This window comes from Limulus polyphemus, unplaced genomic scaffold, assembly GCF_000517525.1.
Source record: "Limulus polyphemus unplaced genomic scaffold, Limulus_polyphemus-2.1.2 Scaffold5842, whole genome shotgun sequence".
Classification (NCBI taxonomy): Eukaryota; Metazoa; Arthropoda; class Merostomata; order Xiphosura; family Limulidae; genus Limulus; species Limulus polyphemus.
The window spans coordinates 12,452-25,079 of NW_013671452.1; the positions used below are offsets into that span (position 1 = coordinate 12,452).

At 31.7% G+C, this 12,628-nt stretch overlaps 1 protein-coding gene across 1 annotated transcript in view; it reads left to right on the forward strand.

Annotated features, from left to right (window-relative positions):
- Positions 1–10,441, forward strand: part of LOC106473046 (methyltransferase-like protein 17, mitochondrial) — a 19,525-nt gene extending 9,084 nt beyond the window's left edge. The window contains exons 6-14 of the mRNA XM_022401557.1: positions 784–897; positions 2,062–2,132; positions 3,825–3,932; positions 4,303–4,371; positions 5,231–5,272; positions 5,736–5,822; positions 8,292–8,349; positions 8,828–8,948; positions 10,096–10,441. Coding sequence (XP_022257265.1) covers positions 784–897; positions 2,062–2,132; positions 3,825–3,932; positions 4,303–4,371; positions 5,231–5,272; positions 5,736–5,822; positions 8,292–8,349; positions 8,828–8,948; positions 10,096–10,192 — 767 coding nt within the window. The 3' untranslated portion in view covers positions 10,193–10,441. The remainder of the gene's footprint in view (positions 1–783; positions 898–2,061; positions 2,133–3,824; positions 3,933–4,302; positions 4,372–5,230; positions 5,273–5,735; positions 5,823–8,291; positions 8,350–8,827; positions 8,949–10,095) is intronic.
- The last annotated feature ends 2,187 nt before the right edge of the window (positions 10,442–12,628 follow it).

The following is a 12,628-nucleotide window of genomic DNA, read 5'->3' on the forward strand; positions in this document are numbered from 1 at the left end:
AAAGGTGTGAGTGTAAACCTTTAAAGTGTGTAGCTGTAACTAAAGGTGTGAGTGTAAACCTTTAAAGTGTGTAGCTGTAACTAAAGGTGTGAGTGTAAACCTTTAAAGTGTGTAGCTGTAACTAAAGGTGTGAGTGTAAACTTTTAAAGTGTGTAGCTGTAGCTAAAGATGTGAGTGTAAACTTTTAAAGTGTGTAGCTGTAGCTAAAGGTGTGAGTGTAAACCTTTAAAGAGTGTAGCTGTAACTAAAGGTGTGAGTGTAAACTTTAAAGTGTGTAGCTGTAACTAAAGGTGTGAGTGTAAACCTTTAAAGTGTGTAGCTGTAACTAAAGGTGTGAGTGTAAGCCTGTAAAGTGTGTAGCTGTAGCTAAAGGTGTGAGTGTAGGCCTGTAAAGTGTGTAGCTGTAACTAAAGGTGTGAGTGTAAACCTTTAAAGTGTAGCTGTAACTAAAGGTGTGAGTGTAAACCTTTAAAGTGTGTAGCTGTAACTAAAGGTTTATTCCTGCATGACACACAAGAATCCTTGATATTCAGTCCTTGAAATGGCCATGTGAACATGTATCAATATGTTTTATATCTGATAGTTCAGTTTGTGTCTGTGAGGATAGGAAATATTAGAAGAAAAATTTCAAATAGTTTTAAAGAGATGAAATTGCATGTTAAACATTTTATTTAAAGACTTGTGTTCTTAATTACCTTATAATTTTTGTTTTTTACACGTTTAACTTTATATGCAATATACTGTCCTCTCATTTATTGTACACATTAGTTTTCAACTAACCGGGTTCTCTTTATGTTTTTAGGGCAGCTCATTCAGCATGGGGAGGATCAATAATAGAGTATTTTTGTGTGGATGTATCAAGTGATATGAATAATCTTTCTCAGCTTTTGGTTCAAGGTAAGTTTGATTGTATTATAAGTTACAACTATTGTTTGCTTACAGTCAAGGTTTACCAGGTTTCATGACAAAAGATATGCTATTGGTTAATCACAAAAGGAAACTTATCTAGCTCTTAGTTTTTGTCAATGGTGTACTGGCATGTAAAGTTAAAATCTGGGATTTGATTCCCCCCTCGGTGGACAGAGCACAGATAGCGATTGTGTAGCTTTGCACTATACCAACGTTATAGCCGATATATTTAATTATTCATTTTTTCTTCACCAGAACACAAATTTCAGTGAAAAAAAGGCAAATTAGAGGCCTAATCTCTCCTTTTATTTGCTACTTCTACTGCACTAGACTAGTTTTGGTGAATTCATGGTTCATCAGTAAAAATTTACAGTTTGGTGAAGAAAATAAATTAATAATTAAATTGAAAAACTGTTAATCCACAAAATAATGATGGATAGTATTTCACATGTTATCCACATATCTGAAGTATTCTAGGTTATTAACGGTGAGTAAAGGACTGTACACTGGAATCAAACAAACATGGTTTATGTGAAGAACACTTAAAAAATTAACTCTTGAAGTGGTAAGAAAAACCTAAACTATTGAAAGTTGAACAACAACTTGTAGAAAAAAAATATTTTTTCCATTGAAATTATTCTTTATCGACATAAAGTGTAACCTTTCAGTGAACTATTTTTTAAGATATAATTCACAGGAGTGTTTTAGTTTGAATCCTTTTTGTAATAGTAATTTGCTAATTGTTCATTAACAAATTTATATACAATTGTGGATTAATGAGAGGGTAGACGGGGCTGCTGCCCCACAAACTTCAGGCTAAGATACTGTATGTAAAGAATAATTCTTAGAAAGGAAATGAATTTTAAAAACAATTTTCTCTTAAATTGTGAGTACCGTTTTAAATTTTATTGTAGTTATGAATAAATAACTTTTTCAAGCAAGATTCATATTGTTAAAATAGGATTAACATTAAAACATGTATATATACACAAAAACTGGAACTATAAACATACACATGTAAACTAAAGTGTATATTTAACCGTGAAGTAACGCTTGTCTTGTACAACAAAAATAATATGCACGAGGGGGCCATGAGGTGTCTTAATCCACCACTTTATATATGAATTTAATTTCTTTTTTATATGTTCTTAGGCGGAGACGAGAACAGCAGGATGTTTATGGATGGTATTTTTTTCAGACAGTTCTTGCCTGCTTCTAATGAGGTTAGGAAGGTTTTGTTTGAAGTACTTTCTAAATGCTATTATACAGCTATGAAAAAAAAAAACAATCTCATTACATAGATGATGACTTACTAGTTTGTTCTGTTTTACATAAAACTGTGACCACAGTATCAAACCCAAATTATCTATTAAAGTACGTATGAAATGAGCTTTTGGGCTTAGCTGATTGGGTACTTACTCGTATGGGGAATAATACAGCAATGCTTATGATAATTCTGAGTTTTATTAACACGTTGTCACAACAATTGGTAAAATTTTGTTAAAGATTACAAGTATTTTAAACATAAAGAATGAGATTATTTTAATTAAGTATATTAACAAAAGATCCGTTATTTTTGTATTGTAGTTATTTGTACTCAGACTCTGAGTATTTCGAGTATTATCATCAACAATTATGGTGCAATGAAATTTTTAAAATTAAGAAATGGAAAAATATACACACCTTTTAATTTTTTCGTCGATTAATCTTGAAAGATCTTCGTTTGGTTATATTCTTAATTGCAAGTTTTTACATTTTCACATATAGTTGGTTTTTAATGTTTTATTTTCCTTTCCTGTCCTTTAGCATTAACAGGTGTACTCAGGAAATATTATCGTATCATCGGCAGAGACACTTTAGTCTTTGGTAGCATGTTGTTGCAATCGCATATGACACTAAGCCTCATGAAATCTACGGCAAAGTCTTTGTTATATTTTTAAAAAATTATTAAACCTTTCTAATACGCATTTTGAAACATAAATAACTAAAATATAAAATAACACCTAAATACAATTTAATTGTCTATCTAACTAACATATTTCTAGGTGATATATAAGTTCTAAGAAAGACATAAGCAGCAACAATACTGAGAGTATATTCAAGAACTTGTATGGAATTCTGCCAATTTGAAAACAACCAATAGAAAATTGTACTTTAAAAATCAGCTCTTTCTATTGGTTATAAACATCTACAGAAATAAATAGTATTGAGTGCAAATTCATACGACTATGTTAGAAATGGGTGTGGCTTCTGTCAAGAGTTCCCAAGAGATTTATTTTTCTTTCTTGGAATTTGAAGGAAGGATGAGTAATTAGAACAATTAACTTAGTTCCTGTCTATACATTAAGATTTAGTGTACGAAAAGAATTACTTAAGTTCCAGAGACTGAAAGCTAAGACTTGTAAATTCTCGTGTGTCACGGGACAACAAAACCGAAGATTTAAGTTTTTTTTTTTAAGTTTCATTCAAAACATTTATTATCATACTCAATATTACTTCTTGATGTCTCACTCGGAGGTGGGTCATGGGTCATAGGTGGGTCATAGGTCACGGCCTAGTGCTGCATTGCAAGTCTGAGGGTTCATGGTTTGCTTCCCATTTTGTATGAAATTAGAGTGGGTGCATCACAACAGTGACAGTCAATTACCACTATTACATTAGCGTTAGAAATGGGTGCAGTTACAGTGACTAGTTGTTTTATCTCTCGTTTATCAGTTCATAATTATGGACGGCTAGCACAAATAGCCCTCGTGTACCTTCATGCAAATATTACAAATAAGGTATAATAACAGAAGTCACTAAGTTGAAATAATGGTCATTAAGATGTTCTAGAGTAACTGTCACTTGACATTTATATTTGTAACTTGTTCTACATACTCCTTGAACTACCTTCTGTCAATCTTTTTCTACCGTAGAGAACGTACGATATAGTGACTTCTTGCTACAGTCTTCTTGAACTACCTTCTGCCAGTGATAGGTTCAATCTCATTGATCAACTGTGGAGAAAGACTGTAGATATGTTGGTAAGTACCCCAAGTTTATAAACCTCTACACATTGGTTTATAACCTGGTATTAAGTATCTTTAAAGAGGTGGGATAACAAGTTATGTTAGATACATTCATGTATAACTGAAAAACACTTTCTGCAGAATGCTTTTTTTTTTTAACTTCACAAACATGAGTGCTCATTTTAAAAATTATTTCTTTAAATCAATAAAATTTCAAACTTCAGGGCACGTAGCGGATACCTTGCTATTAAACCTTACATGGTTTAGATTTTTCAAGTAAGAATTTTTGATTTATTGATCCATCATTTCTTCAAAGAGTATTTGTTAGATTTGCAAAGAACTGGTTATAATTTGTATGTTGCATTAACCATTTCTGTACGAGCAGGTGATAATAGAAAATGGTACCAAGGCGGGTCACACTGTTGTTCTTGAAGCTAGAGATCGTATTCTTCAGGTGAGAAAGATCTGTGTACATGTTATAGTCATAATTTTCCTTGTTCTGGAAGACAGAGGTCGTATTATGATATCTGGGTTCTTTTCATAAATAATTTGTATTTATGTTTATCTATAGTTGGTTAGATCGTTAAGTACAATGTGTACTCAACTTTGTTACAAACAGAAATTAACTTTCACTTTAGTGTGGTTTACAAAGAAGTGGATTTATTTGTACTTTACATTGGACATGGTTAAATTTTGGTCAGTGTTAATAGCCGTCATATGTTTCCTTGACGGGTGAAATGCCATCTACAATAGAAAAGTTCAGATGGACAGTTATTTCCCATCTCGCTCACAGTCCTGAACTGGCATCCAGTTCATCCTGTTTGTTTTGGTCCTTCATGGACAACACGTCCACACATTATTTACTCTTAAAACGCCTGTTGAATTCTTAATACCACTCCTGATTTTCACTGAACTTGAGCAACAGAGTAAATGCATCATATAACAAGAACTGTATTGAAAAGTGATGTCTGGTGTGCTGTTGGTGTATGTGTGATGTAGGTTTTAATTTGGTACTAGTGCTCTAAAAAGAGTGAAATCTGAAAAATCCATCGAGGGATGGAAGTGTTAACAACATGATAGCAAAACAATAATCATTATCTATAAATATGTTTTTTAGCCAAAATAAATTAAAAGTATTGTTTATGCATAAGATTTATATTTTAGAAGCAAGATCTATTTCATTGAAATAATTGTATCACCTCTGGTGGTAAAACAAATTATAAAACATTTTATAAAAACAAATTATTTTTATTCTCCTTATATTTGACATATTACAAAATAATTGTTAATGTTTTTTTGTTTGTTTGTTTTAGAAACATTTTGACGAAGAAGAAAAACCATGTGTTTTAGCTCCAGTAAGTTTTAGTTTCTTTTTATTTCCAAGTGGTTAAGTAGGCTTAAGGCCTTTTCTCCACCAAGGACCCCTTTTATTATCATTTTTTTCCCAGCAGACCCCATGTTTTTGAAAGATTCCACCAACCCAACAAACTGTTTTTATTAACTAATAATTTTCTCGTTCTCCCACTTTTCACTATCAAATAAAAGACATATGTAACTGAGTGTGCAATTAAAAAAGAACATCAGTATTAAAAAACTTACTTGTTTATTGAGATGGTGTTACCTACGCGAACCCCTGAGTATCGTTGTTTTGTACATCCTGACATGCCTATAATGAACAGCAATGTTAATTATGCAAAAAAGATTTCCTAACTTTTTATATATAACACCAGTTAGTTTAGTAACAGGACAATATTTTATTAACTTATTTATTAAAACACCTAAGGTTATGATTGTTGAAACTTGTTTCGCTTCATTTAGTGTCCTCATAACATGGAGTGTCCCGTAGCAGACAGTAAAATTCCCTGTAACTTTGAAGTCTCGTATATTCCTCTTCTGAATGATAAGGTAAGTAATTTAATATTTAATCAATGTTGACAAATCACAGTCTATCTGTCTGTTTTTAAATAATTTTTGTTGACAAATCACAGTCTATCTGTTTTAAATAATTTTGTTGACAAATCACAGTCTGTCTGTTTTAAATAATTTTGTTGACAAATCACAGTCTGTCTGTTTTAAATAATTTTGTTGACAAATCACAGTCTGTCTGTTTTAAAAAATTTTGTTGACAAATCACAGTCTGCCTGCTTTTAAATAATTTTGTTGACAAATCACAGTCTGTTTTAAATAATTTTGTTGACAAATCACAGTCTGTCTGTTTTAAATAATTTTGTTGATGAATCACAGTCTGTTTTAAATAATTTTTGTTGACAAATCGCAGTCTGTCTGTTTTAAATAATTTTGTTGACAAATCACAGTCTGTCTGTTTTAAATAATTTTGTTGACAAATCACAGTCTGTCTGTTTTAAATAATTTTGTTGACGAATCACAGTCTGTCTGTTTTTAAATAATTTTGTAGACAAATCACAGTCTGTCTGTTTTTAAATAATTTTGTTGACGAATCACAGTCAAATAATTTTTGTTGACAAATCACAGTCTGTCTGTTTTAAATAATTTTGTTGACAAATCACATTCTGTCTGTTTTAAATAATTTTGTTGACAAATCACAGTCTGTCTGTTTTAAATACTTTTTGTTGACAAATCACATTCTGTCTGTTTTTAAATAATTTTGTTTCTCAAGTAAGCTGTGCCCCCAAGAGACTTTAAAAGAATAAATGTTTAATGAAGTAATTCTAATTGAAAAGTTAGTTAATTTAAGACTTTGAATCAAAAACAAAAACACTTAATACAGCAATTCCCAAAAGTGATTAGGGGAGTAACGCAGAATTAAGCAGTTCAATATTTTTCATTAATGGATATAATAACTAATTACTACAACACATTTTAATACGTACCCATGTAATATATCTCGTCACTTAACTCACTCTTTCACTCCTTTAAAAAAAATGGGGGGATGCACAAGAAATCATATTTATTAGGGGAGGTATAGATGACAAAAGTTTGGGAAACACTGTTTTAATGTATTCTGATAAGGAAAATATATTTCTTTTGTGGCTAAACAACTTGAAAATTTTCTTTAGAACACATTGCTGTTAAGGATTAATTTATCAAATATTTGAGCGATAACTATCATTTACGGACAGAGTTGCAGTGTTTAAAAGATGTACGTCGATGTAAAGTGATTGAGAATAAGAGTTTATGAAATTTTATTATTAGCATCATAGTAATTTTAACTAAAGTTAACAAATTGATTTTATTATGTACACTAACATATTGGATTGTGGTAGATAAAGGAGAACCAGGCAAGGTCGACGACCTAAGGTCAATATCAGAGTTTAGTATAAAATAGAATCTCATGGAAATACTTAGAAAAACTGGAATATCTTTGACAATTTCAAGCCAATGAGGTAAACAGAAACAAAATGACAGACATCTATATTTTGTTTGGAAGGGGTGCTGTCATGTGTTCAAAAAAAATAATTGTTTTTAAAATTTATTTTGAGGATGTGAATAATGTGGTTATAAAAAGACATTTTAGAAAATTTTACCACTCTAACTGCAAGAGAATTTCATTGAAGTTATGATCTTATTTGAATATTTTGATTTTTTACAGTATTATTTCTGGAAAATTAACTTATATTATGACACAAAATTTAAAATGCCAGAATTTCGTTATCATTTACCATAATTTTGAGTATTTGAACTAATTTTCAACAGAAAACAATCTCAACACATAAAGATGTCTGAGTAGTACAAGTGGAGAAGGGGGTTGAAATACAGGGGCCAAAGGTCAAGAAACATTTACATATTTGAACACAATAAGGTAGAAGAATACAAGAGGTGAATTTGGACTGTTTAAGAAACGTTTTCGTGTATATGACTTTGGCTTACTCTTGTTATATGTTCTATAATAAGGTCATGAAGGTCACTCAGTGACCACATTATTATTGCTCTTTGAATCCTTAATCTAAGTTGCATATACAAAATCTTTTTTTTGAACAAAACAGCATTCTCTGTCACAAAATCTAAACATCTACCATTTTGAATACTGACCTTTGGTCATTGGTTTTGCTAATTTCATACAAGTTTTACTGTATAAAATGTATAGGAAATTTTAGCAGGAATTAATGGGATTAGCTGATATTTATGTTAAAAATTTTTACGTGACCCGTGACCAACAAAGTTGTGGGCCCACAAGCAATGTGGTGTATAGAAAAAGCTGATGGGGCCAATGTTTAGTATTGTAGTGGTAAAACTATGAGGAATAAATAATATTAAACACTACAGACTCATAATTACTGTTACTCATAATTAAAAAAACTATTATTATTATTATTATTGAATAATTTTTATCAGATTTTTTGGTGGAAGTTGTTACATAAAGTTCTCTGAAAATTTTACAATTTCATGTTTCAGACAATGAAGAAATGTAACCACAGATATTCATACGTTGTTCTCAGGAAAGGAAGAAATGGTAAGTATTTTTACCCGAGTTGTTTTTGTCGTAACTAAATAAAAACTTTATAATCTAGTCTTCAGTGTCACGCTGGAAGAAATAAATTTTACAGAAATCCAGAATATTATCACAAAATTTGTTATTTGTGTGATTTGAAAATGAGTTAACTGTAACTGTTGAAATAAAAGTGATAATCCATCACTCTCCAGGGGTAACTTTGTATGACGCCTTAGGCTTAGGTATGTAGGCTTAGGTTTTACGCTAAAAACGTACAACTTCCATGATGGAAAAGAAAGTCATTCTTTAGTTCTGTTCATCTTTAGGAAAACTTCTGGGTTATGAATCACTATCTTACTTAAGCTAACTTCAATCACAGATGTACGTATGCAGATGAAAAGCTAAGATACTAAAATATATGCCTGTTTTATTTCCATACAAAAACAATAAACTGATGCACTGACCATCTTATTGGTTTTAACTAATAATGTAATTCCAGGAAATAAGTGGCCAAGAATTGTTGAACCAGTTCTTCCTAGAAGAAAACACGTTGTGTGTCGAATGTGCTGTAATGATGGCCACCTCCATGAGGTCATCTTTACCAAAGCTAAACATAAAGGGTAAGTTAACCGTGCAGCAGTAAGAGTCTTCTTCAGTCATCTTTACCAAAGCTAAACATAAGGGGTAAGTTAACCGTGCAGCAATAAGAGTCTTCTTCAGTCATCTTTACCAAAGCTAAACATAAGGGGTAAGTTAACCGTGCAGCAGTAAGAGTCTTCTTCAGTCATCTTGACCAAAGCTAAACATAAGGGGTAAGTTAACCGTGCAGCAGTATGTCTTCTTCAGTCATCTTTACCAAAGCTAAACATAAGAGATAAGTACACTGTGCCATAGTAACAGTCATCTTTACCAAAGCTAAACATAAGAGGTAAGTACAATGTGCCATAGTAACAGTCATCTTTACCAAAGCTAAACATAAGGGGTAAGTTCACTGTACCATAGTAATAGTCATCTTTACCAAAGCTGAACATAAGAGGTAAGTACAATGTGCCATAGTAACAGTCATCTTTACTAAAGCTAAACATAAGGGGTAAGTTCACTGTACCATAGTAATAGTCATCTTTACCAAATCTGAACATAAGGGATAAGTTCACTGTGCCATAGTAACAGTCATCTTTACCAAATCTGAACATAAGAGGTAAGTACAATGTGCCATAGTAACAGTCATCTTTACCAAAGCTAAACATAAGGGGTAAGTTCACTGTACCATAGTAATAGTAATCTTTACCAAAGCTGAACATAAGGGGTAAGTACAATGTGCCATAGTAACAGTCATCTTTACCAAAGCTAAACATAAGGGGTAAGTTCACTGTGCCATAGTAACAGTCATCTTTACCAAATCTGAACATAAGGGGTAAGTACAATGTGCCATAGTAACAGTCATCTTTACCAAAGCTAAACATAAGGGGTAAATTCACTGTACCATAGTAACAGTCATCTTTACCAAAGCTAAGCATAAGTGGTAAGTTCACTGTGCTCATTTGATTATTCTGCTTTGCTATAAAAGTTGTGAACAGGCTTCACATACTTACAAAAAATAGTTCTTAAACATGACTGAACAATGATATATTGAATGGACAGGTTTATCACCTTAACATTTGAGCACCCCACTGTTGCATGTTGACTGCGGCAATTTTTAAGTGATTGTCGTATGTAGTATTATAAAGGAAACTATCTTATATTCAGTTTAATGTATATTAATTTCAGACATTTATACCGTTGTGCACGTATTAGCCATTGGGGAGACCTGTTGCCTGTAGATGTTGCCCCATCTCCAGTGAAGGAAAGTAAATTCGAAAGCTGACCTTTGATGGCGAACCACTATTACTAAATATATGAAAAGCACAAAGCTGTTATTTGTTTAATAAACTGAGAACTTCTACAAGTCTAGACTTGCAGCTTTAGTTTTCACGTCCTCCAAGAAGAGAAATCAACAAATGTTTACTTCCAATTCGCATCATTTTTCTGTACAATTATTTTTGAATTATTGATTTTGCTCTTGAACTTTCAGTTAACACAATTGAATTAAACAATGTAAAAATAGCAAAGAAAATTCAATCTTTTTTCTTTCTTTCTGCAGACCTATAAAGTTAAAAACTTGGTTATGTAAGAAACGTCTCCGTTAACAATCTTAAGAACAAACAGCTGTAATTATTTTATCTTTTCTGTATTTAACATCGGTAGTTAAAATGTTATATGAACCCGGAGTTATTACTCTGTCAGTCTTGAAACTAGGTTCATTACGTCGTTTTTCCTTGCCATCTTTTAAGTCTTATTTATACCTCTGCAAACAAAAAAACCAGACAATTTAAAATGTTACTGATTGCTAAAAACAAAACAAATTTATCAATAGATGACAACAAAAGCTTTTAAAAGTGACAGATTAGAAGGATATTAATATGATGATACATTATTAACAAGAGAAACAGGTTTCTAATTCTGTCATTAATAATATATCATAAACTGTGCTCCAGAACAATTAGAAAGCTATTACTTCGGTGACGAGAGAATTCACCTGAAATCTTAATGCTGGATAAGTTTGAAGAAATATCTTTTTTTTTGTAAAATATAGCAAAATTTCTGTTCCCAAATGTTGTTGACATAGAGACTACAAAGTCTTAAAAAGTAAAACTCGTTTTCTGTATTATCCTGGCTCACCATTTTTCAAGTTCTTGGTTTAAAAGTCCATAGAAACCTCTGTATTTGGCTTGAAATATTTAACATAATCACTGATTTAGCTTGCAAGTTACCTAATTTTTGTACGTCTTAACATTATCATATTTTCCTACTTTATAACCAGAACACTAATCACTGAAAGACAGTAGCAATTGCATGCAAGGTTTTAATTTTTATGTGTCATAAAATGAAATTCTCAAACTGCTTTCATTGCTATTAAAGGTTTGTTTACATTTTACTTTAGTACTTAGAAGTGGTTAAAGTCAGCCCATACAGAAGCAACAACAACAGAAATATTTTCAGTTCCTACCATAACAAAGATGGAGAAGTAGGATTTGTTCATTGCAAGGGAAACTGTACCTGTCAGGGGGCCCTCAAGTTTACAAAATGTTAACTAAGATGACTGCTTGAATAAGTTTAATGGCTCATTCTGGATGGATTTTCTCTATGTTTAAACAGCATGTTTTAATGGCCCTCGTTTTGCAAGATTTCAATTCAATATTACACCTGAGTAAATGAAGTTACAGAGCTAAATTTATGTGGTTTCTATATGAATTAAACCCTCACTCTTTGCTTATCCACAGTAGTGAGTATGGAACCAACCATTAAACCTCTTGACTATTTTACTGCTAAAACTAAAAGATGCAATGGAATATATAATTTATAATGTAATGTATAGCTGCGTTGGGAACATTTATTCATAATGTCTTCCTGAACAGTGTCCTTTGTTTCCTACAAGTTCTGCCATTTATTCATAATGTCTTTTGACATTTGACAGTTCATTTGGTCTTTTGAAAATAACCTAGCATAAAATATTGAAGAGGCAAAGCTTTTCTGTACCAGGGTCTTCTAATGTGGGTGTAATTTCAATTATCTATCCAAACTTTTGGGGGTTTCTAAAAAGGAGGATACACATTAACTACAATGTCATACATATTGTAAGTTAAGTCCCATCTAAACTTTTGAGGGGGGTTTAAAGGGGAGGATACACTTTTACTGCAATGTTATATTTTATTTTACTTGTTAAGGTATTTATATTTTACCTGTATTCGAAGCAAACCTTGGAACCATGCTTGAATACAGCTGACCTAAAGAACAGGATGAAACTAGTCTTAAACTATGGCATGCAGTATACCTCTAAATATAACATTAGGCTTCTTTCGTGTTTGTTTTTTTAGGCCTTTCAATTTCATAAACATTTCTTTCATTTTATACTGTAGTTTGTGATGTTTTGCAAAAATTAAGACACTGAAATTGTATTTTTGATTGATGGCACAAAGTTTGCAGTCTTATAGAGATGAAAACATAAAAAAAGGTATTCCAGAGGTTGGATCTATATGATGAGGGGTTTGAAGGGTAATCAGTTTTTAATTGTTAAAGATCACATGATCAGACAGAAGGAGGAAATTGCATAATGAGATCAACGTTGTTGTTAATAAGAATATTGATGCAATAATTACAGGAGACTTCACACATTAATTGGTAATATATGGAGTCAAATACAAGGGAAAGAGATTTCTTGAAATGATTTTTCTATTTCAAGGGATCAGAGTGCTAACCATAA